Source organism: Lutjanus erythropterus, chromosome 16, assembly GCF_056507025.1.
Source record: "Lutjanus erythropterus isolate fLutEry1 chromosome 16, fLutEry1.hap2, whole genome shotgun sequence".
Lineage (NCBI taxonomy): Eukaryota > Metazoa > Chordata > Actinopteri > Lutjaniformes > Lutjanidae > Lutjanus > Lutjanus erythropterus.
The window spans coordinates 34,707,348-34,733,101 of NC_139332.1; the positions used below are offsets into that span (position 1 = coordinate 34,707,348).

General features: G+C 38.4%; 1 protein-coding gene across 1 annotated transcript; it reads right to left on the minus strand.

The window, feature by feature from the left end:
- Nucleotides 1–427: 427 nt before the first annotated feature.
- On the minus strand, nucleotides 428–16,581 carry LOC146313483 (chitin synthase chs-1-like). Its single transcript, XM_084739753.1, has 22 exons — nucleotides 16,556–16,581; nucleotides 15,752–15,887; nucleotides 15,324–15,512; nucleotides 13,421–14,300; nucleotides 12,386–12,569; nucleotides 11,606–11,701; nucleotides 10,135–10,296; nucleotides 9,879–10,053; nucleotides 9,334–9,435; nucleotides 9,085–9,226; nucleotides 8,618–8,818; nucleotides 7,581–7,696; nucleotides 6,845–7,013; nucleotides 6,074–6,253; nucleotides 5,693–5,983; nucleotides 4,463–4,646; nucleotides 4,246–4,295; nucleotides 4,078–4,142; nucleotides 2,949–3,059; nucleotides 2,646–2,860; nucleotides 1,966–2,050; nucleotides 428–1,039 (listed from the first exon to the last, which is right to left on the minus strand). Exons 1-22 carry the CDS (start codon nucleotides 16,579–16,581, stop codon nucleotides 953–955), a joined length of 3,846 nt encoding a protein of 1,281 aa, XP_084595879.1. The 3' UTR covers nucleotides 428–952.
- Between the last annotated feature and the right edge of the window lie 9,173 nt (nucleotides 16,582–25,754).

Genomic DNA, 25,754 nt, shown 5'->3' on the forward strand with positions numbered 1-25,754 from the left:
AACATTTCATCAGTTTGTCCTCTTCACATTGACTTTCATTTTATTGTGTTGAGATTTAGACTAATACGTTCATTTCCTTCAGATAAAGTGACAGTGAATCACAGCGTTACCAGTAAGGCTCATTTAGTTTCAGTTTTTAGGGGTCCGAGCAGCGTCGCCCACTGCGGATCCCGGCTGGTTTTGTTCTGAGTCTTCATCTTATTTTTCTTCGCTAAAAGTGCTCATGGAGCAAAAACCATAAGGCGAAAACTTTGCAGGTTTGTTGCAAATTCCACCCACAGCTCAGGCAAAAGTCCTACTGACCTCAAGGTGGCAATCAAGTTTAGGTTTTCACAATTATCCTGAAAACGGCTTAGCGGAGACTCAAAATTATTTTGCCATTTTAATCATTCATCTGCATTTCTCAATTGGTCTTCTGCTTAAAAATTCTAATGACTTTTTCTCCTCTTCTTTAAACTCTATGTTGAGCCCATCGTCCTGAAAACGAGTCTGGATCATCTACAGACTTTCCTGATCTAAAGTTATCAAAGGCGGGTGGGTTGCAAAGTTCATTTTAAAATTTTCGCAACCTAATTTGACCCTGTTGAAACCTGCAGATCAAATTCAGATGTTCTTTTTATTTAAAACTGAAAGTAATGAGCCCTGGCCGTCAGTCATTAACAGTACTTGATTTACTGCTTTGCCTTGTTGCTTTTTTTTTTCCTCACACGCCCACACACACAATGCACACACACACAATGCACACACACACACAAAGAGTTATCTGAGGGTGAATCTGTATCTTCAGTTTTATGAGGGGTGATTTGTGCCAAACTGGGCTGTGAAAAAGTTTTCTTTTATAAATATGATGACTGGACAAAAACATAAAGTTCTTTCAAACGTTACATAAAGTTCATCCAAGGTATTTTCAAAGTGCAAACAGGTAGTTGGTTGTGTTTCGATTCGTCTTTGTTTAGACAGGAGTCCCGAGGCCGTGGCTTCTGTTGAGGAGGCTTGGAAACATGAAGTCGTCACGGTCATCCACTTCTTCAGCTTTGACCTATCAGGAATTCAGATCATTAGCACGTATCAGCGCTGCACCACCACACCTACAACAAAACTGCATTGAGGACTTGCCAACAAATTTTCCAGTCTGACCGTAGTGATTGGAAGGGAAGGGTGTGGCGCGCTAAGCTGCAATTGATTACATACATTATGTTTCATGAATAGTAAGTTTCAGTAGCTGACATGTTAATCAGCCCCGCTGACAATGACTGCGTGATAACAATAAAAACAAAGAGATCTCAATGTGTCACACAGGAAGCAGAAAGAGGAAACTGTACGTACAGGGACTGAGACTGAGTCATTTTGATTCAGACTGAATCAAAACAAAATTAACACATGCGTCACTTCTTCTTGTGAAATGGGACACAGCCATATTTTGAGGGGTATATATATTTTAAAAGATCAAAATCTCAATTTTTTTTATTTATTGTAAATGTCCACTCCATCTGAGTAAAAATAAACTGAAAATCTTTAGGTTGTGGAAAAAACAAGACATTTGAGGATGTCGTCTTGGAAACATAGATCAAAAATCAATCAATCAATTTTATGGACCAAACACCTAATCGATTAATTGAGAAAATAATCAACCAATTAACCAATGCTGAAAATAATTGTTAGTTGCAGCCTTAAAAACACCATATTATGTTAAAGAATTTCACCATATTTTATACTGAAGTAATCCAAAAGTAACTGAAAGTAATCAAATTACATTACTGTGATAACATTACTTACTACAACAGGTAATTAGTAACTGTATTGGAATACATTTTTAAAGTAACCCTCCCAACCTTGGTAGTACCAGTAGCCGTGTAACAACAGTGGTTGTATGAGGAGCAGCAGGAGTAACTGGTTGCAGCAGAAATAGTTGAAGTAGTAATGCAGTTGTAGTAGTAACGATAGTAGTAAAGCAGTTATATGTACCTGTTTCTCTTTCTGTTGCTTTTTGCGTTTGTCAAACTTGGACTCTGTATCCAGATAGGCCACGAAATGGATCAAGGTGCAAAGTCTGAAAAACCACAGAACAAAAAAAAAAAAAGAATTAAAGGAGAAATCTCTAATATATATCATAAAATGACCATGATATGTGATCAGACATTAAGGAAACATGCACAAATACAACTCCTGCTACTCTGACAGAAACGCCAACTCTCTGTCTCTCTAATAATTGTTTAGATGCAGAGGATATTTATAACAGTTAAACTGAATAATATGTGAATGGAGTCTGGCAGGCAGAAGGCAGACGGTGACTGAACTCAAACTCCAGGGTGGTTATTTTCAGAGCAGTGGGCTTTTGTTTTCAGGATAATAGTTTTATAGTATAGTTGAGCTTGTCTGGTGCTCCTGCAGTGTTCCTGCAGCCTGCCTGAGCTTCCTCGAGTCTGGGGCGGAGGAAACAACTCATTTCAACCATAGATTGTATATGAAAGAGGATTTCAACCTATTTAATAGACGATATGTGGCTCCAACTCGCAGCACTCATTTTTACACTCGCAATTGTTGCATAATGCTCCTTTTTTAAATGAATGATCAATAAATCTAAACTAGGATCATCATATAAAAACAGTTTCTCTGTCGATTTGATCTGACAGGTGATTGGTTACCTGTGGTACAGCATGGCTATGAACTGGACGACAACCAGCAAGGCGAAGGTCAGGATGAACATGAAGCCCAGAGGGTCGATGTACATGTACTCCCCAGTGAACTCCAGGTTGATGTCCACCTTCGGCACCCGGATGAAGACGCTCGTCTCTAAGAGCTGGAGGGTGAAGGTCGTCACGAGCCAGAAGGCGTTGCAAATGAAGTAGACGAAGGTGATCTGCACGTGAAGAGAGATGAGACGATTAATTTTTATTGTATTTTATAATTTGACAAAAATAAACTAAACCACTCTGACACATAGTCACCTTGTTTCTTAAGGACTTGAGTTTATCAGCCATTTTTTTCTGCTTCTTTTTGTTCACAGGAAGCGGCTCCAGGTATTTAGCTGTCAGCTCTCTGAAGAACTCTTCCTCTTCCTGCAGAGAAATACAGAAACTCTAATAAAGTGTATTGTACTTTATGTGTATGTCATGTTACCTAGAAGTTTGGGTAGGGCTGCAAAATAAATACCAGTGCATACAAAAATCAGCAATTGTGAAGTAGTTTGATTGACTTTTGACTCTTTGCATACTAACACATACACACAGGAGAGCACAGGAACACCAAATTGATAAATGTGAAATGTCTGTCAAAATGCTGTAAAATATCTTAAATTAAATAGTGTTGTGCCGCAGAGTTGTCCTGACCTACTCATCATATTCTGCAGACCTAAGAAAACATCTTGGTTTTCTTATAGATTCCCACAAACGTCACTCCATAATCTGTCTAATATGTTTTTAAATGTTGAAAATGGAATTAATAATTCTCTCTGATATAGCAAATTATACTGCAATTGCAAGTCGTAGTGAGCAGGCTTTTTATTTTTTTAATCAAAATTTACGTTTTTAAATCATTTAACTTTAAAAATTTAAATAAAAATATAGGTATTGGCCTAAAATTAACATTTCTGCTGATATGGCAGTCACTTTGACACTTTGCACACAAAGCAAGTATGTCTGAGGTGTGGAGATTTTTTTAAGTGTCTGAAATAGATAGCAAAGTTGCAGTTTGGAAATACTGATCAGTAATGCGAGGAGGTGCTAAATCACATTCCTTCAACACTACAAATTTATTTGCTCATTTTAAGAGCTCAGGGTTAGGTAATGTGATTAAGCATCACGTGATTAAAACATCGGATATCTCTAAGTGATAACCACAGGGTCACCAAATTTAATGGTTTCTCATTTTTGTAAAAGTGCAGCAACTTTCTTGCCAGTATGGGTGATGATGATTTTGACAAAATGTCCTCACGATCAAAGAGACAGACTGAGGGACGGACAGAGGCATTCACTCATAAACTCTAGCAGTTATAACAAAAAGACAAAGGAATGTTACGATGCACATGTGACTCAGAGAAAGATAACTGTGTCGAGTGATCAGACAGGAAATTCACACCGGATCGAGTGTGTCCTCCCGGAGGCGCATGTCATCAGACAAACTCTGCAACTGTGTGACCCAACCTGAAGAGAAGAACACGATCAGAAATTATTACACAACACGAATGTGTGTGAATCATCTTTTTTACACAATTCGTCATGCAAATTCCCTCATATTGGGACTTACACTGTTTGGGGCAAGTGTAAGTGTAAGTGTAAGGTGGGGGCTCTTCATACCTGAAACAAAGTAAGACATAACAATTTATAAGGGGTTCTCCAGTCACTGATAACAATAACACTTGTTGATAATCTAAATTTTTTTAATCTGAAGTTAAAAGAAGCTGTGAAACTTTAACTTTACATTTTACCGATCCTCCAATCAATGTTCCACCTTCTGATCTTACCTCTGTTCCGCCTCAGGAACCCTCACATCCTCCACGTTAGTGTTCTGGGGTTTAATTTCAGGCTGTGCTGCCTCCACGGTCGGGACCGCCGGGCTGACGACGGGCAGCTGTTCTTCACTGCCTCTCCGGCAGAGTTTTCTGCAGCATTTGACCCGTGTGAAGAGCTGTGTGAACGCGCTTTTGGCTGCAAGAGCAATGAACAGTTTCAACTCAATCATAAAAAGATTGGTATTGGGGTGCAAAAAAAGTATTGCTATATCATGTTTCATGATACTGTACCAATGTGTCCTGATATCGAGATACATGCAAAGATTCTTGGCAGTGCTTTGTTTTGTGTTGTATTTAAACCTCCGACCACTAGATAGCAGTGTTGTTATCTATCTGTACTATTCTGACAGCATAAAAAAGTAAACTTTTAACTCAGATTTTATGTGTATGTGTCACTGTCCAAAAGCACAACTTTATAACTTTATTCACTGATTTGTGTGACTAATTATAGAGGAAATATTTTGTAGTTTTTGCTCTGATGTCTTCAGCTCTCTGTGATTTAATTACAAATTTTCCTGATGGACAGATAGCTTTAGCAGTTTTCTTCTTGCTATGGTAGCTAACCATGACTGTAGCAGGAAACGGAACTGCGCTCAGCAGTGAAGTGAAGCCTCTGAGACCAACAGGGAACACAGTATTGAGGTCATGTACTAAGTTCCCCCAAAAAAAGACATCTTTAGTTTTTTTCCCCTTGTTTTTAAACTGGCCTCTGTTGGTCTTGGAGGCTTTTGGTCATGTTCACCAGAAGCTCTCAGTTAGCTCAGGGTCTGCAGCCTTTAATATCAAACGAGGGACAAGTTAGCTCAGGGATGTGTTAACAAAAGTGCCAGTTTTGGCTGATTAGTGGAGCAGCAACTATTAAATTCTCGATTTTCCTCTGAGATTTTTCCTTCCTTGGATTTGGCATCCACAGGAAAAGGCACTGAGCTAAAGGAAACGCGTAAGCAATAACCACTCCTCTAGCCGTTTCATGGGAACTTTAACAATCAATCCCCAACAACTTAAACAGTTTCGAAGAGCAGTTGACAATATTTTGACTGAAACAGATTTTAAAATGAAGTTTATCTAAAATTGAAAAGTTGTTGGATTGGTCCAGTGTGGCTCAATCTGTACAGAACTGACTTTCTTTTTGAAATGCATGCATGCACAATAATCTTGTCACTTTTCAAGTTTCGTATCTACCTTTCTGAGTTTGTGGGGCGGTGGCTGCAGGTTTGGCAGCTCCAGCAGCTGCAGCAGCTCCTGGGGCAGGTGCCGTCTCCCTAGTGCCCCAGGATAAGTTGTTCATGTTGACCATGGAGTAAATAGCCAGCAGCAGGTAGACGCTGGGGATGCAGATGATGTAAAGCAGGCCGTAGATGACCAGGCCAATCTCCTGAGGGTGCATGAGTGCAGTAATGAAGTAAAAGCTGGCCAGGGCGATGATAAAGAGGCTGCTGGGAGTCATGATGGTTTGTTCCTTTATCATGTTGCCTGATTGAGAGTAAACAAATAGAAAATAAGTCATGGAAGCTAGAAACATTCTAGTATTACCAGGCTTTGTTGAGTTTGTGTCTGACATACCTATGATGGACAATGCTGCTATCATCATGATGAAGGCGTACAGGACGCTCATGACCGCTGCAATTGTAATCTGAGTGTCTGACTTGATTTTGAAGCTGACCCCGAGGAAGATAGCAGGAGGTATCACAGCCAGGACCAGAGCGGCGTTGGGGTGGATATCAAACATCACAGTAAAACTACCTGAATGGTGGACAAGAAGAAAACAAAGGAACTGGTTTCACAAACACATAATTAAGTCACCGCAGCGTAATTAACTAAACCACAGCCTCCTCCCATCATTTCATGGTGAACAGGTGGTAATTACCAAGAAATGCATTTGAAATTTCTTAGAAATTACCCACAAATTTCCCCCAGATTTCACGGTTAATTATATGATAATTAGCATGTACCATTTTCATGTAGCTGGTGGTGATTACAAAGCAACATATTTGAAGTTTTTCTGAATTTACCCATCAGTTACCCACAAATTCGCAAGTGTCATTTTCATGCAAGTAGGTGGTAATTATCAAGTGCTTATTTAAAAATTGGGGAATACAATTACTAAATAATGCTGGGGTAATTTCCAATAAATTGGATCTTGCTAATTATCACATATTTGCGATAAAATTAGCAGTCAGTTTCAAAGAAGTTCAATTGCAATTATGGGAAATGATTAAATTTGAAGGGGTTGCTGATGCCTAAACACACAATAAAGAAGCTTTAATTTATTTCCAGTGTAGCACAGCCAAGATTTTTATATGGCGGAAAAAATAACCCTGAAACAAACCCGACCTGCGATCATCAGGACGACGGTGGACGGTGACAATATGGAGGAGGCCAAGCTGAAGAGCTGGTAGAACATGTACGGTCTGGACATGGACGGGTTTCTCTTGGTGACAAGAGCGCCGGAACCCAGCAAGTCCGCAATGTTGGCCATGGTGGACGGTCCCCATCGACGACGCTGAAATAAATACGTGGTAAAATGTTAAAGTTTGAGACATGATGAGTATTTCTGTGTTTCTGCAGCTTGATATCATGTCAGCTGAAGAGGTGGCATGTTTCTGGTTAAGTAAACATTATTCCATATTTCTATATATTTATTTTTATTTTAATGTTTTGCTTTTAACGTGAACAATTAGCTCATGAATTCAGAAAAACAGCTGATTTTTTAACATAAAAATTATCTAATAAATTCAGGACAACAAAACTTTTCTTTAGCATTAAAAAGTTATCTCATAAATTCAGAAAAACAGCTTTCTTCTACATCTTATTTCATACTGCCATAATCATCAAGACAACACCAATATTAAATTGGTTAAGATGAATATACTTGACTTGTTCATAATTACTTCTGGTAATTTTCTACTTAATGATCATTACTGCTGTTTCTTCTGTTTCTTAAGAAAACAGACTTGGTAAGACACTCTGGTCCAGAGAACAATTTGATTAAATCTGTCACATCCAACACGTTCTGATCATTCAATCAGTTCTAAGTCACAAAAGGCTGTGAGCAGCGTTTGGCGATCACCTGGTTGTAAAACTCTTTGAACTCCTCTGGGGCATTGGTGTAGGCGTCAGAGGTGGCGTTGTACTCCACCCTCCACCCCTGCTTCAGCAGCAGAGTGCACAGCCAGCGGTCCTCACCTGCAGGGACCATTAACACATTTAGTACCTTAAAAAACCACTACTGAAGATAATCTTTAATAAATAATTAATGCTTAATTACTGACTGACATAAAAAGGGAGCCCTTGCTGTGTTTTCTCTCATATTTACATTAATACCCAGCTGTTTCTGGTAAGGCCTTTTTCCATGGGTGGTACTGCTGCAAATCTGCAAACCAAAATACCAAACTTACCCTGAACAACCTGATTTTTGTCCCCGCTGTGACATCATGGTGACCCTCAGTCAAAAATACAGACCCAAATCTTGCATATTGCTCACTGAATCGTTGTAAGACATCAGCATAACAATGGAGTGGTAGGAAGGGGGTATTCTGGGTATTTTGCACACTGTATTTTGCACTTGATTAAAATCCAGATGAAACTTAACACTTTGTGATATACAGTATTTCCAAGTGAAACAACCACTCACACTCACACTCACACCTATGGGCAATTTAGAGTTATTAATTATGCTATTATGCTGTTATACCTATTATGCTGCATGTCTTTGGACTGTGGGAGGAAGCTGAAGTACCTGGAGAGAACCCACTTGGACACGAGGAGAACTTTGAACTCACAACCTTCTTTCTGTGAGGTGGCAGTGCAGACCGCCATCATATCTGGTTACATTTTTTGTTATGATAATGTTAGCTTGTTACTTTTAGTTAACTGGTGTTTAGCTTCTTAATTCATGTCATTGATGATGACGCTGATAAAATACCTAGAAGTCATCTTGCTAAAAATTAGCCTAGAAACAGCTGATTTACTGAACTAGGCTGCAACCACTGCAGCTACTGCAGAATGTTTGCAGCCACCATACCATTAACTTTTCTTTGCCACACTAGCACAGTTTTATCTGAGTTTTGGTCGGACTTTGGTCAGACTGCGTGCTCCCTGCGTTACCTTGGTCGTACTGGATGTGGTGTCGGGCCCTCGAGGCCTTGATGGTGTATTTCTTCATCACGTTGTCGTCCATCAGCGCCGCCGCTCTGAACAGACTGAAGCAGCCCGGGCTGCACAGCACGCAGCCGAACACGTGCTCTGCTGTCTTGTGAAGCCAGTGGCCCACCGCGTATTCAAACTTCTGGTACCACACCATGGGACCTGCCAGGGAAATACACAACTATTACTACATAAAACTTATACATCTTTTTGTCAGTACATTTCATTTGCAATTTTTGTGCATTTGTTTAGAAATTAGAAACAGAAAAGAAATCACACTGTGTGGTCTGACATTGTAATGTAATGCACAAAAAAAAAAGTCAGACATAAACCCTTCCTACATCCAGTTTCCAATAGCTGTTGCTTCTGACTTGACTTTATTTATGATCATTTATTGTAATCAATCATTTTTATTGTAATTGACCAACCTGATCCAGTGGGGTGAATCCTGCCGCACGCTGCCCCGACAAGCGGATACAGTTTCAGACGATCGATGAGCAGCATCACAGCAGCCGGCTGGAAGTCTGTGTCTCCATCTAAAGCCAGGAGGTAGGTGTTGTGCTTCTCTTTCTGGAGGAACAGCCACAGTTTGTTTTACATTTCATTACTTTTCCTGTAGAAATATACAGTATGAACGTCTGTGTGCACTGCTTCATGTGTGTTTACTCTCATCTCACCTGAAACTCCTTCTTCAGCTCGACCTCGTCTCCTCCTTTCTCCCACCTTTTGTAGTACTTGGCTGCAACTTTCCAGCCCAGGAGATAGTACAAGTACATGACCTGGAAAATATCAAGTACTGTAAAGCAACACTGGACAACTAGTCCCTGTCTCTGACTGAGACACATCTTTTATCCTAACAGTTATTACTATAAGAGTTTTGTATCAAACTCAAACTCCTAAGTTTTGAAATAAACTAAAGAAAGTTTTGCCAACCTATAATCTTTTGTTGAGATAATTTACTTTTCTTCTTTAGATAAAATTGGAAATGTAAACATGGGCTCGTTTCATTTGATTTAAAGGAGAATGTGACCTGGTGACAGGCTTTAGGATTAAATGTACAGAAAGCATCAGTGTCAAACTGAGATTCGTACATCTGAAGAATATTTATCATTAAAAATGTAATGTTTAGATAAATAAAGACTTTAAATCTACTAAGTAATGCTATCAAAAGCAAAGTCCCACAGATATTAGTTTTGAACTGGATGGTAATTTTTTTTCCCACCTGAGACCATCTCTTCTTGTGGCGGATGAGTTCTTTGTCCTTGAAGTGAACCACCAGAATGTTTCCATGAGGCATGGCGACCACCAGACGCCCTCCATACGGCGTCCTCACGACCTTCTGATCAGGGATCTGCTGCTGCTTTTTGAAGAGGCCTTTATCGACGTTAAGGAAGATACTGATGACAGAGGATGAAAGATGATTCAGCTTCACTCGGCAGTCAAACCTGTAAATCAATCTCTAGTTTCACAGATTTTACCTGTAAACTTCCCTGATGATTTCCACAAGCATCTCGGCATACTCGTTGACGTGGCGCCCTCGACTGCCGGGAACATTTCTGAAGGCGTCGTCAAAGTAGATGTGTCCTTCAAAAGACACATCACTTATTTCCCCTTCCTTCCTTGGCCTGTACTTGTCCAGTCTGCATGGGGAGTTACAAAAAAGTCACATAAATCTACTGTGATAGTCGTGATGTTCATAATCAAAATCAAAAATCCCCCAAGACAACCCATGTTTTCCATGAATTTTCAGGGTTTCAAAGGTCTGAAAGAGGACTTGAGTGTTGAAACTGTAATCTGCTGTCCAGAATAGTTGGTGAAAGGGAACTGAGCAGGATGGGTTGGTCAAACATTGGACTTTCACACGGAGGACCAGGCTTTGGTCCCCATGTAAGACCAGTAGTCAGTGTTGTACTAAGTCAAGGAAGTAGGTATTTTAACCCAACCTTTTTGTTTTTTTAACAATTTATTTGCATTGATGTTCAGACATTAGCTTGTAGAGATTAGCCTCCAACTTCATTCTTGTATCTCCAATTGCTAATGGGGCAGTAAATGGTCTTGGATTCATATAATGCTTTTTCTAGTCAATCGACTCCTCAAAGCCCGTTTACAATCAAACGTCGAATTCAACCACATGTTCACACACATATTCACACACTGATGGTGTCATGGTTCAGGGTTTTTCGTAGGTCATTTCCTGTCTTATTTTGTAATTCTTTCCTTCCCTCAGTGCAATTACTCTGTGCAATAATTCAACTTGTGCAATAACTCCACTGTCCTCTCTGTCATATTGCATCTCTATTTGTCTTCTTTGTTCCCTTGTGTGTTCTTTGCTTCAATCCTGGTGTTTTGTTTTGGTGGTTTTTGGACTTAACTTATTTCCATGGTTTGTGGATTTTTGCCTTCTCACTGTCTGATTTGTTTGCCTTTTTGGACTGCCTCTCATTAAAGACTTGCCCAGTGTGAATATCTCTGCTCCTGAGTCTTTGTTACCTTGAGGGCTGTGAAGGATCGAACAGCCATCACAGGTTAAATTAGGTTTCAGTTTCTTGCCCAAGGACACCTCGACATGTGGACTGGATGAGCCAGCAATCAAACCGCTAACTGAACTGCTAATCTTCTGATTAGTGGACACAACACAATACAATTGAACCCACCTAATGAGCCACAGCTGCCCCAACTGAAACTTGAAACTCGAAAAAGTGACAGGAGCATGGAAGAGTTTTTGCCCTGATATCCAATATCTGTTAATCGATATCTGCTTCCTACACACCAAAACACTGGTTGTTGCCCACATAGGTGTAATCACTATCAGACTGATGGTTCCAAGATTTATTGATTGATAACAACAAAAAGTTTGCAAGTTAAGGAAATTCTTTTTGCTAAAAGTGGAGAAAACTGGTGAAGTACTACCCATAACTTGCCTCTACAGGTTACCTATGAAACACTTACCGAAATATTGAAATCATTATCTTCATCATCTCGTTGTAGGTTTCATGCCATATGGTCGCACAGAGGAACACTTTCACCGGGTCTAGTGGTCTGAATCTGGAAATGACAAGATTTGTGTTTTGGGGAAATGGGAACAAACAACAATAAACCCACATACATGCATGTATCCTCAAGTCCCTAATTCTGATCTCACACCAACATAAAAGTCTACAGTACTAATATTTATTGGATTAATTCCATATCTTTTGAGGGATTGTTTGGACACACCTGTTGAATGTTTGCTGATTCATTCTATAATGACAGACACAGTGATACAGGTGTCGAGTTTTAACAACATCTATTGTCTCATTTTGTTGGCAGGATGCCTTGAAAACCTTTGAGTGAACAATAGAAATTACTCAGAGGATTCTTTTTGAATCCTCTGTCTAAATGTCAAGGCTACATTTATGTGTTTCTATATTTAAATCACTGGTTGACAACAAGTGTTATGCAGTTTTGTTGCTCTGGTTGGTTGTAGGTGTATCTAAACGCATCCAGAGACATTAGACTCTACTGGTTGATTGAAAATTAACCGAAAGATTCAAGACAGAATTTCAACACATTTGGAAGGATTTTTTGAAGCAAATAATTTTTTTCCCAGTCTAATCCCGGGCTTGAACTAACCAGAACCAGAAACCTCAACAAATCATACCTTAACTATTCAAATCCATACCTGAACCTCACTTTGTAGGGTATTCCTGATTTTCCCAAAACACAAACACACGCAACATCAACACTTACTGTTTCCGCTTTTCAGTCATCTGGATGTCAAATCGAGTGTTTAGAAGCAGTGACTGCTCAATAAATCCTCCCTCATACAGCCTCCTGATGAACAGGTCCTGGGTTCTCTGGATGCGATACAGACTGAGGTTCCAAAGGTGGATGGTGGCCAACAGAAGACCGAGCCACCAGGACACCGCTGAACCTGAGGAAAGACGAAAGATAAATCCTCTCTCTCTCTGTTCAACTCTGCTTTTTTATGACACAGCATCGACCTGATTTTTTTTTTCATGAAATCAATTTCACTTTCAGGTAGTTATTCCATACATTTTCCATAATGCCTTATTTCAAAACACAGGTGAGAACTTGCTCTAGATTATACCTAAATATGGTAACCAACAATGCATGCTTAGAATGCATCGGCTAGTATTGCGGTGAGATTCATGCAAGTTAAATCACCAAAAAAAGTTTTTAGAAGAGCCTTAACATTTTGTTAAGCCCCGCCCCTTTTTTGCTCTGTGCTCCAATAACAGTTTTGCAAACCTGGTATCTTGTCCAACTTTATCTTTTTTTCCTGTAAAAGCAACATCTTAAGTTAGCTCATGTTCAAAAAGCTAGGTAAAGCAAAATTAGCTAGCTAAAAATATTAGCTATCTAGTGAAGCAATGTTTGGCTAACTTTAATTAGTTAGTTAATAATTAGCTGACCTCCCCCATTAACATCTTGTAGCCATCTTGAAAATGTAGTTTTCTTTTCAACCTATATGAGCCCAGCACATAGCATATATAAATCCAGAAAATGGGAAAGGAGAAAGTTGCCTGAGGCACCAAGGTTGTTCAACTGTCACCAGAGCACAGAGCAAAAAGGGGTGGGGCTTAGGAACGTCAATTATAGTGTTGTAAAGCTAACTAGGCACCACAGGCCTGTCAAGCTTTGTATTTCTCTGCATGTTGAAGCTCTAAAAGGAACGATTCTGGCAGGGTTTTTCAGTTTGTTTTCAGTAAAACAGTAAAACACTCTTGGCTTAAATGACTATTTGTAGCTCCAGGTTCTTACCTGTCAGTATGCCAATGTCAATTGTGTTGGACATGTCCAGGAGGCACAGGGTGTGTGTGACATCCATAACCAGCTGTGGGAACACACTGCCAGTCCAGTTTTGGTCTCTTCCATCCACAACTACATTGCAGTAGCTTGTGAAGTTGACGCTTGCAGTTCCATTGAGACTCATTCTGTAGTCCTGATAGTAAACGATGACGGGGATGATGAGCAGAGCCATGACAGCCAGAGAAGCCAGGTACAAAGGCATGATGAAGCATCGTCGCAGGGCGTGCATCTTGCAGGCCGCAACAGCAAACCAGTGGCAGAGTGCAGAGGAGATCAACTGGACCCCAATGGTGATGCCTATAATTCTTGTCTCACGGCTCGGGATTGAATTCACCACATCCCAGTCCATTTTGGCCAGAGGGATGTAGGCTCCGAGCACACAGGCGGTCACTACGATCCTGAGCAGGCTGGAGAGGATGTGTAGCATGTTCTCCCCCCTTTTCACATCTTTACACAGCTCTTTGAGGAAGACAGAGCTGCTGTTCTCGCTAATCAGACTCAAGTAGTTCTTCCACCAGTTGAAAGACACCAAGAAGGACGCCCCGACAGCTAGTCCCACCCACATGGCCATCTTGGTGTCAGTGGGATCCTTCATAATGTACAAGACGAGGAACAGGACGTAACCGAGCAAAATGAGGACGAAGGCGGTGATGGATGGCACCAGGTAGCGGTTCCTTTCTTTGGCAGTGCACTGACTGACCACCTGAAGGAGCGCAGAGAGGATGGCTACACCGTTCAGTATCGTCACGTTGGTCACAATGTCCAAGTGTGGCATTGCCACGATCGTAAGAACCGCTGCACCCAGAGACACCAGGAACTCAAACAACAGAACCTGAAGGAGATGCAGAAGTAGAATATTGATAATACATTGAAGTTATTGGTGCACATGCTTCTTTTTAAGCATTAATTCAACTTTAAATTAAAAACGGTTGTATGAACTTCCAAAACATAAACATATTTGGACTGTCCTGGTTTGCAAAAGCCTATTACATTGGCCAAATTAAATTGCTGATTTCCATTTAGAGAAACTGGTGTTTTTTTGTTTTTATAACCAACACATTCTTACACCAGCTCACCAAATAAGGCAGCTATAATGGATGTAATGATACCAAAAGCTCAAGGTACAATAATACCACGTTAAAAAGCACACAATACCATATTTATCGCAATATTAAAAAACAAAGAAAAACGATGGCTTGAAAAAAGTGCAGATCTTATGTGTGCAGCATTTTTATTTGCAAAAGAAAAAAAAATGCTATGAATTTTAATAAAATTAAATAAAAGTAGCCATGACCACAGCATGTGCAACAAATGTACATGAATTGTCTTTGAATTTGTCAATGAATGTTTGAATTATGTATAGCTGCAAAACAAAAACAATGCATTAGTCAGTAGTATCTTTATAAAATAACATTTTTTTTTTAACTGTAACACTTGGCTTTCAAAATAAAGGCATGGAACTACTAGGAAAGCAATGTTTTGGGTTAAAATAACTACAGTTATATTCCAAGTTCATGTACATAACATAACTTACATATCTTATATATGTTAATCTGTAACTAGTTTTCATTTTAAAAGAGTCTATGGTAAGTTCACTTAAAGTAAATTTTAAGTGTTTTGGCAGATAAAACATAAGAAATGAGGTAACTGGACAACATCTGCAGAATCTAACGCGTCATATTGGTCTGACCCAGACTGTATCGGTATCAGTTTAGGTTTAACTTGATGGGTTTGGTTAGATTAGTGGAGGCAATGTAGATGAAACATTTAAAATGACATGTAAGCAGTCTGAGTTGCCTACATAAAAATCAGGTTAAATTAACACCTGGACAGTTAATAAATTAGGTTTCCTCACCAAAGCCACAGTTTTTCTGGCCGGCACCTTGCAGGATTTGTAACACGCCTTCCAGAGGCTCTTCTGTAACAGAAGCACGCTGGACGTGATGAGAGAGCAGCCGATACACAGCAGAGCGACGGGTTTCTGCTCGGCTGGGAGGGTCTTGGTGCCTTCACTGGACAAGGTGATGAGGAGGAGGAACGAAGTCTGGAACAGAAAACAAAGTCGAGGAAAGACGGAAAGATGTAAGCGCTTCACAGAATGAGAACTGGAGTCACAGAGCATCACTTTCTCTTCAGTATCCCTAAAATAGCCTCTATATAAAATAATCACTTAGCTTTTTACCTCTACTTTCCATCTGAAGTATAGATATTAAGGCCCTTGTAAAATATGTTTTTTGTAACTGAAAATATGTTTTGTATAAATACATTTATATAGAAACAAACCTTGCTACATAGAGCCAATCCAAACACAAGCACAGCGACCACAGTGAGAGCGATGGTCCTCAGTAGTTTGATCATTTTCCATGGCGTCTGTTCATCTTCAATGGTGGGGATCTCTCTGCAGGTATCCCACAGCCTCCTGGGTAAACGCACCAAAATGAAGGCAGGATGGAAATGGATAGAAAGTGTGTTAGTTAGATAAGACCTGGAGAGAAGTGGATGCATGTTTGTAGGAAGATAACTTGTTGGGTAAGTAACAGGACTGGTAATTAGAAAGGCTGCAAATTGTAAGCAGCTTAATAAAAATAAAATTAGCTTAATCAAATCTTATACCAAACAATATCAAATACTGTTTTTTTCTCTGTGCAATTATAGCTTTATTTCCACAGCAGTAAACTGCATATTCTCTGACAGCATGCTCATAAAAAATTGCTAGCATATCAACTTGATCCAACACATTCTTATCAATTGCTCATCAATTAATCATTATCATCCCTAATAATCAGATATATTGGCAGCTGGAGTCAAAGACAGACAGAGGAAAGGTGCACAGGTAGGTGTACGTAGATAAAACTGATAGCATACGTTCAGGAAATAACTAAATTAATTTAAAAGTCATCACAAAATTGATATAAAATAAATGCAAAAGGAGCATTAAACAATAGAAAAAGACATTTTAATACAATAAAAAAAACTTGCGAATTATTGTAACTAATAAATAAATCACTTATTAGTTATATTATTAACCACTAAAGTAATTATATTAGTAATAATAACAATACTTCAGTTAAAAAAGTTTCTACTCACTTGGGCAAGTTTCTTTCTTCATCCATGTTTCTGACTGATGTGAACAGTTTACCTCAGCGTTCCTGTGTGTGTGAGGATGTACTGAACCTCATCCAGATGCCATCGTCATGACAGCAGGATCACGATCTCATCCAGCCCTTCATTAAACGGCAACACCCAAAAAAAAAAAAAAAAAAGTGTGCCAGCAGTCAAACAGGATAGAAAGGAAACTAAACTTGAGCCTGAAAGACTGAGTCATGTTTGACTTTACTTTTCAACATGGAAATGAAAGCTGGTGATATTACAAATTAAATTTCACGTTTTCTCTGCTTTCTTGCAAGGAATTGGCACGTTTATTTAAAAGCAGAAGACAAGGTGTTTTTTTTAACTTATTAAAACACTGCTTATACTATGGAAGTGCTTGATTTGATTTTAATTTTCTTTTATTTTCGTGTCAAAGTGCCCAACTCTCATGGGTTTAAAAGACACCAAAATACAGTTGCAGCACTCAGTTTCCTTCCAGTTAGAACTGTATGATTATTATGATAAATTTAAATCACGATTTTTGTCCCTAAAATTGAAGATCATGATTCTCTCACATGATTCTTAGCTTTCAACAAAAACATTTATTGTTCTCGCAGGCAACTTAAAAGTCCCTTGTAGAGGTTTGTCTGGCTTGGATTTTGTGATGTGGTTTGTTTGTCCTACAGGGGCGAGTGAATCATCGCCATTTAAAAATTACATCACATAAATGTATGAATGGAAATCACGATTTTCTTATGATTAACTGTGCAAGCTTGACAAATAAAACATGCCACAAAAAGTGCTCCCTTTCTCAAGCACAAGTGAATTTTCTTATAATAATCCAGCCAAAAGAAATGTAAAGAGAGGACATTTTTATTTTTATTTAATAGCAGTAGTAGAAAACTTTTCCAGCTAATGCGTGAAGCAAGCAGCTCTCATTGGACTAAATGAACGGCATCTTTGCATTCACTATCTAGCTCATTATAATATATTATGACAGATGAACACTTATTTTAATCTACTCCTCACATGTTTACTGTCATGTTTCATTTTTTTAAAGAGTACAATAAAAAAAATGCCACTGCCCCGACTTATGAAACATGGAGTGTCGCTCTTGCACACCGCTTCTGTTTGGTCAATAACTTTTATACTTTATATCAACAGACCATTTTTTGCTATACATGAGAACCCTTAATATTACAAAGCATCGTGTTCTGGTAAATAAATATTATATAATATATAAGTATTTCAGGAGGCCTGGTTGTGGTTTTTAGCCTGCGTATCAGTCATGTTCGCCAGCGATTAAAACTCCTCGCTGTGTCACTGGAAATCATCTTCAGTTCACGTGAAAAATGATTATATAACCACATCACGTTATTCAACAACATCACACGTGTAACTGTCCCTCCAAGAACAATAAGCTGCATGAAGATATTTCAGCAGAATTATGACTCACGTTCCGTGGAATCAGATTTTTGAAAGAGAAGAAAAGAAAAGAAAAAGAAAGTGTTTAAGCCATTTTATGTTTTTTTTTCATTCCTTTTTCCATTTTAAAACTGGTCATTCTTCACTTCTTCTTGTTGTTGTTTAAAAAACTAAATATGGCCTTCAGTTGGCATGAGGGTGAATGGGTAATGACTGAATTGTCATTTTTGGGTGGACTTTTCCTTTAATGAGATGAATTCTTTGAGTTTCATGCAGAAGGTACAATGCATTTAGGACAGAGAACACAACAAAGTCCTCAGAAAGCAGATATTGTCTGAAATACAGAAAGACAGTTTGGGAACTGACCAAGAAGTGCTTAAGGTCATTTTACAGTTTATTTCCACACTTGTTCACGTGTTTTAGTACATCAACAGTAGAACGGAGAACACACAAAAACCTGCTCATACAGACAGGATTTGTGTTGATCTTGTGTGTGTTAATCTGTTACTGGTTGGTGAATTTAGCTGCATTTAACCTAGAAAGGTGCTACAAACTGCTCCTGTTGCACCTTATCGTTTGATGATGCAGCAGTTATCTCTTTTTAAAAATAATAAAGCAGTAAAAATGGGAACACACCCAAATATGTCCTGCATCAGTGTTAATCATCATTTAAAACATGTTGGATTGCAGGCGGACCTGTTCTTCAGGCTGCAATTTCATCGCACAGACACAATGTTCAATAACACACGTGCACACACACACACACACACACACACACACAGAGAGAGAGAGAGAGAGAGAGAGAGAGAGAGAGAGAGAGAGAGAGAGAGAGAGAGAGAGAGAGAGAGAGAGAGAGAGATGTGCACTTGCTTGAACTCACAAATAAAACTGATCTGATGAGTCATAAAATCAATTTTGCGAAAAAAGAGCTGCATCAGTGCAGGTGCTTCAATGTTCGATGTAACGTCCACAAACCGATTAGGAACCTGTTTGGCTTGTTTTCTACAGAGAGGTTTTGGTTCCTCTGGCGATTTGTTAATGAGCAGCTTCACATACCTCAGTGACATTTATAATGTCACACATGTCATCCCTGTCGTCAGCTGCTATTGTTGAACGTTCAGAACATTTCAAATTATGATTATACTGAGGACCTGTTACATCTGATTATAGTGTTTCATAAAATGTTTTGACTGCACAGACTGATGCAGTGTTCAGATGGCGGATGATGGCAGCAGGGAACTTTTTGACCTTGTTACTGGTTTGGAAATTCCACAAACATGAGACATTAAAAATCAGAAATTATTCTAAATGCAAGATGTGCAGAAAAGTAAAAGTAGCCTTCTAGGAAAACTAGGAAAACTTTTGCTTTACTCTTAAATGTCTGTCTCAATTTGTTTATTACTGCCCACACAGATATGTAATGAGTGGCTCAAGTGTGTATCATTGCACCCATGAACACTCAGGAGTTATTAATAACCAGAGGACAGCAACGACTAACATTTCTACCTGTAAGTTACACTTGTATTGTCTTGGTTAGATAGCAGGACTTGGTAGGAGACCCTCGTGATGCTGGATGTACATGTTAACTACAGTACTTAATAAATAATTACATTTAAATGAACCCAAGTTTCTTTAATTTACATAAACTCTTTTTGGGAAGATGTCATGATAACATCACGGTGTTAGCAGGTGGCAAAATGAAGGAACACAGAGCAGACAGTTACATAATTAAGCTAAAATGTCACTTTTCTGTGTTGTTGGTGCAAAGTTGAAGTTTTATCTCATACCAGCTGCCACTGCCAGCGAGAAAGATAACTGTAGTTAAACACAATAAGACAAAAGCTGAGGGATGTATGTGACAAAACAAACAAAATGAACTAATAAAATGTAAAATAGAGGAAATATAATCACATCTATTTACATTATTACAAAGCCAAGTAAAACAGATCACCTTCTGAATTCAAGTACTCACTTTTACAAAACTGAAACCAGCTTTAATAAGAAAATGCATAAACAAAACCTTCAAAATGTGTGAATTATTTCAATAGTGGAGCTGGCTTACATTAAACAACATAATTTATTGTTAAGTAATTTATTCCCACAAACACATTTAAATCTTGATAACCTCTATTTCTAATTGCCTGCCAACATGACGTCACGATGACCTGGCCTGCCATGAAGCTGCACTGTAAAAAGTCTGTTTCAGTAGTCATGAAGTCATGAAGCAGCTTCCTGCTTCAGTGATGCCAGTCCATTTTTGTGGTTTGGTAACAACTTGAAATTACACTCCGTTCCCTTAACCTGCTCTTCTTGTTTCAGGAAAAGCGCATCACTTAGGTTTCTCTTTGTAGCGTCTGACATCTTCACATCCAGATTTTTCTCCCTGCATTTTCTCTTGGTGACCCAGAAAAAAGGTTGTCTGATGCAAGACAAAATTATATTTCGTTTTAGTTTTATGTAAAGTCACTGAACAAATTACCAGAGATCATTAAGTCATGCAAACATTAGCAATTATTCAGAATGTTTAACAAACCAAAACAACACACAGTTTCTGTAAAACATACTTTTTCTGAAACCTTTAAACAAATAACTGAGTTGAAAAATCATATACTTTAAAGTTGACCTGCCTTAAATTTGCATTGATGCAAACTGTTGAATCAACAGTTTGCATCAATGCAAATTTAACAATCAACAGTGTTGATGTGAAAATAATCTGATTATTAAACACATCTGACTTAAAGTAATTGTGTTCATATAACTTAACATATAACTATAAGTGTTACCAAGTGAACATTTGTGTAAGCTGGTCCAACAGATCTCTTTTTTTCAGTTTTCTACTCCTGAAATTTAGTTTTTTTTTAATGAAAAGATGAGCGACCAACTCCTGTCCGAGTAAAACTTTCAACTGTGATGCAGCGTACATAAAGTACACGTGTAAGAATGGCATCGAGTGTTTTCTTTTTTGAGACCATCTTAAATGAGTGTTAAAAAACATCTAAACTTCAGAGGAACTTAAAACAAAAGCTCCCTACAGAAAATGAAAAAAGACGACTTTAGGTTTTCAAAGACATCTTGCAAAATAAGCCAATGCTGTTTCAGGATCCTTATCGGTGTGGAAAAAGTGACGAAACTGATGCTACAGTTTTTATAATGGCACACAGTGTCTGTATAAGACAGTTTGTCGTCTGTATGTGGCTGAATGTAAAGGTTGATGCAGGAACAGTGCAGCTGTCACCTCCTTATGATTTCTCTTATGTGTTGCTGCTCTCCAGTGGCTTCCAGATGTGTAGCTTGGATGCAAATGTGTGTCAGTGTGTGGGTGTGAGATTATTCAGCTCTTTGTATCTTCAATATAGCAAAATTAAAAACATACAAAAACATATAATCATATCAAATGAAGAAATCATACACCAATCTTAAAAAAAACCCAAACAATTTAGCTCTTGTAGCTTTGTCAAACAGGGTACATCTGCAGCTACTTCTTTACTTGTGGGGGGTTTGAAGCTTTGAGGAAGTCTTTTTTTATTATAATTATTTTGTGATGAACCATGATCAGATTTTATGCTGCACACATTATGAAGCCGGTGTTGAGTCCGCTGGGGTCCATGTGAAGTGGGCAACCCCCTCTCAAAAAAACAATAATAATAATAAAAGTGCTCAACGTAAAAACAGATAATGATGACAGTTATGATAAAACACTAAAAACAATCAGAATAAATCAAAATAAATCCTATAAAGAATTAAAATGAACCATAAGATTCTATTAAAGCCTTTCTTGATGAATGCATGCCGACAGATGACTGAACGCAGTCCTAAATTTGGGTGGAAGTCGTACTCATACTTTGAAATACAGGGACAATGATCAAGCTGCTGTATTTGATGAGCTGAGAGGTCAAAGGTCATGACCAAAACTTTTCTCATTATCAAGTTTTTGATGATTGGAAAATCCAAGGAATGTGAGATCACGAGGGGATATGAATGAATAGTGAGAAGCTGTAATGGAGAAGGTGTGTGTGTGTGTGTGTGTGTGTGTGTCCTCAGTGAAGTGTATCAGTCTCTGCAGGAGCTTCCAGCTGCAGCAGTCAGTTCAGTTTCTGTTCAGTCTGACTGAGGGAGGTTTTTGTACGACGGTTTTTCACTGTGTGATCACATTCTGACTGTTGATCCAATGATAACTCTGACAGTAGTAAACTGCTGCATCTTCAGTCTGGACTCCACTGATGGTCAGAGTGAAGTCAGAGTTTGATCCACTGCCTGTAAAACGAGCTGGAATCCCTGATACTCGCTGATTGGCATAGTAAATGAGCAGTTTAGTTTCTCCATCTCTCTGTTGGTACCAGGCTAAGCGGTGGTATGGGCTGCTATAATAAACATCCTGACTGGTCCTACATGTGATGGAGACGGAGCGTCCCACAGCAGAGCTCACTGCTCCAGGCTGAGTCACTGTGACCTGACCTCTGGACTCTGAGGACACAGAGACAAAAACATAAAGCAGCGTCATGGTTTTGTGGGCTTCATTTCAGAGGGACGGATGTTGATAGAGGAGAGGAGTTTGATTCTCTGGACTTTACCTGTGAAGCAGCAGCAGAGGAGAGTCCAGATCAGGACGCAGATCAAAGTCATGTTTTTGATGAGGAGGATTTCTGTGTCTTCTGTTGTCATGAAGGACAGCTGTCAGTCATCCAGTCTTCAACTCTCAGGACTATAAACTCTCCCAGAGCACTGGAGCATGGTGCTGCTGATGCAAAGTCACTCTCTATGGAAATGCTCTGACTGACTCCAACAGGGACTTGGATTACTCTCAGGATGATGATTATGAAAATATCAGTCAGTTTACAGAAGAAATAAGCAGCACTTTGTGTCAAATCAGATAAATATTAGATGTATTCTTTATTAGACATTAAACAAATACAACTATACCCTGGTTAGATACTGTACATCCAAAAACACACAAATAAGTTCTATCAAGCTGTACTTTGCATAAAATTAGATGTAAACTAGAAATAATATGACCCTTATTAGACTTCATCACAGGGTAATTTGGGACATATTACAATACAACTGTCCTGTAAAGGAAGGTGGAGGAAAATTTTGTCTGACTGTGATCATATAATACTGTAGACAGACAGTGTGATTTTGTTCAAAGAAGTTGGCATCGGTCTTCACTAATCTGCTGATTACTGTTGAATAAAGAGCATATTTCAAGTTTTTGTCCAATTTGATATAAAGTACAGTTTGTGATGTCTTATTTGTGTAATGAAAATAAAGTGTGACCAGTTTTTCTTTAGAAATATTTTATTTTAATTTATTTTACTGAAAGAGATATTCATATTATTTGATGTAGATGTTAAATATTTCACACTAAACACAAACTAAAACATTTTACTTTGTTAATTAAAGATTACCCAGTGCAGTAAATGTGTACTTTTTTTTTTAAAGCTTTTTATCTTTAGTAACAAAACTTGTCTGTTGCCATGGTTGAGCAGCGATGCTTGTCTGTTGCCATGGTTACTGAGCTCAGAGAGGGAAGTGAAACTTCTCAGACCAGTTTCATCCAGTCTGAGGAAGATCAACAGAACTAGAAGTCTCCTCTGCTGCAACCAACAGGATGGAGTTTAGTTCACCTCATATAAACTTTATTAATCTCTGTCTCTGCAGTGGGTCGAGTCGTCCCCACCCTGTTCCAGACCAGTGTTCCCAGTCCTGACCTGACTCACTGGGACTCTGCTGCTGGTTTTACTCTCATACTGCTCTCTGTCTCTCTCTGGTTCTCTCTTTCTCTTTACATGTTTCAATATTAACAAATTCTTTCTTGTGTCGATGGTTTCAACATTTTAAAACAAAGATTGTATCATTCAAATAGAGACATGTCTTTGGACTTCCTTTATTCAATATGTATTATTTATTAGGAAAATTATTCAAATTACAGCAGAAAAACCACAACAGTAACAGTCCCAGTTTTCCAAGGTTAGTTTTCTAACAGTTTAAAACTGTCAATATTTTTCTACTGTCATTCCAGTTTTATCTTTTTATTTTTGGTAACTTTATGATTAGACCATTTCAACACTAAATCAGAAAATTATAACTAAAGTCCACACTTCAATAAGATCCATGTATTTTGTTCTTGTTAATTTGTCTTTGAATTAAACATAAAAAGCAGGGTATCATCTGCATAACATGATGAGATTCTCCATCAAGTAACATTAAATTCAGACAAAAAAAAGACTTGACATGTCAGGAGACTGTAGAACAGTGTCTCTGTTGCTTTCTGCCAACAAAATCAACTAATTTCACTACTTGATATTATATTAAAATAGACTTGTGATTTTATTTCTTTATGAAAGTAAACAAATTATTTAATTTAGCAATCACTGAATATTCATTTTTAAAACTATTGATTTATTTATTATGTGTTAAAATGTTCCTAAGAGTTTAGTGTTTGAGGAGCCAAACATGTACTACTGTTGTGACAAGAAAATTACATTTACAATAAAAAATAAAGTTGTAAGAAAAATGCAATTAAATATATATTTTACAGAAACACAAATGTTGTTTTATTGCTGAAAGGTTTGTTGTAATATTTTATTTCACCTAACTGTATTTTATCAAACCAATAGTGTTTTCATTCTGTGCAGCTGTTGAGTCACATCAGTTCCTCTTCAGCTGAAGGAGGTTTTTGTACGACGGTTTTTCACTGTGTGAACACAAGCTGACTGTTGATGAGATGAAGACTCTGACAGTAATAAACTGCTGCATCTTCAGTCTGGACTCCACTGATGGTCAGAGTGAAGTCAGAGTTTGATCCACGTCCTGTAAAACGAGCTGGAATCCCTGATACTCGAGTGGTCGCATCGTAAATGAGTAGTTTAGGAGTTTCTCCATCTCTCTGTTGGTACCAGGCTAAAGCGCTCCCACCAGCTACCCTCTGACTGGTCGTACATGTGATGGAGACGGAGCGTCCCACAGCAGAGCTCACTGCTCCAGACTGAGTCACTGTGATCTGACCTCTGGACTCTGAGGACACAGAGACAAAAACATAAAGCAGCGTCATGGTTTTGTGGGCTTCATTTCAGAGGGACGGATGTTGATAGAGGAGAGGAGTTTGATTCTCTGGACTTTACCTGTGAAGCAGCAGCAGAGGAGAGTCCAGATGAGGACGCAGATCAAAGTCATGTTTTTGATGAGGAGGATTTCTGTGTCTTCTGTTGTCATGAAGGACAGCTGTCAGTCATCCAGTCTTCAACTCTCAGGACTATAAACTCTCCCAGAGCACTGGAGCATGGTGCTGCTGATGCAAAGTCACTCTCTATGGAAATGTTCTGACTGACTCCAACAGGGACTTGGATTACTCTCAGGATGATGTTTATCAATGGATCAATCACTTTATCAGTCTATTGATTAGAAATGTGTCAGTGCTCATTTTTATGTGACTTTCTTTGAGTTTGATGAACAAATTTTCATCCAGAATATTTTATGAATTCCACCTAATTCACTACGAGACCAACGTCACAGTGGGATAAAAAATACTGTTTTATTCATCACGATCAACAATAAACATGTTTATAATAATTATTTATATTTGTCAGGATTTATTGGTGAGTTTTTCTTTTCAATATTTTCTTTTAATTTATTTGATTGTAAGAGAAACTGATATTGTTTGTGGATGTTTAACATTTAAATAGAAAAATGGTTCATTACATAATGAATATTTGTGAACTGGTTTTTAACACTTTAACCAGTTATTACTCATCATAAACTGGGTAAACTGGGG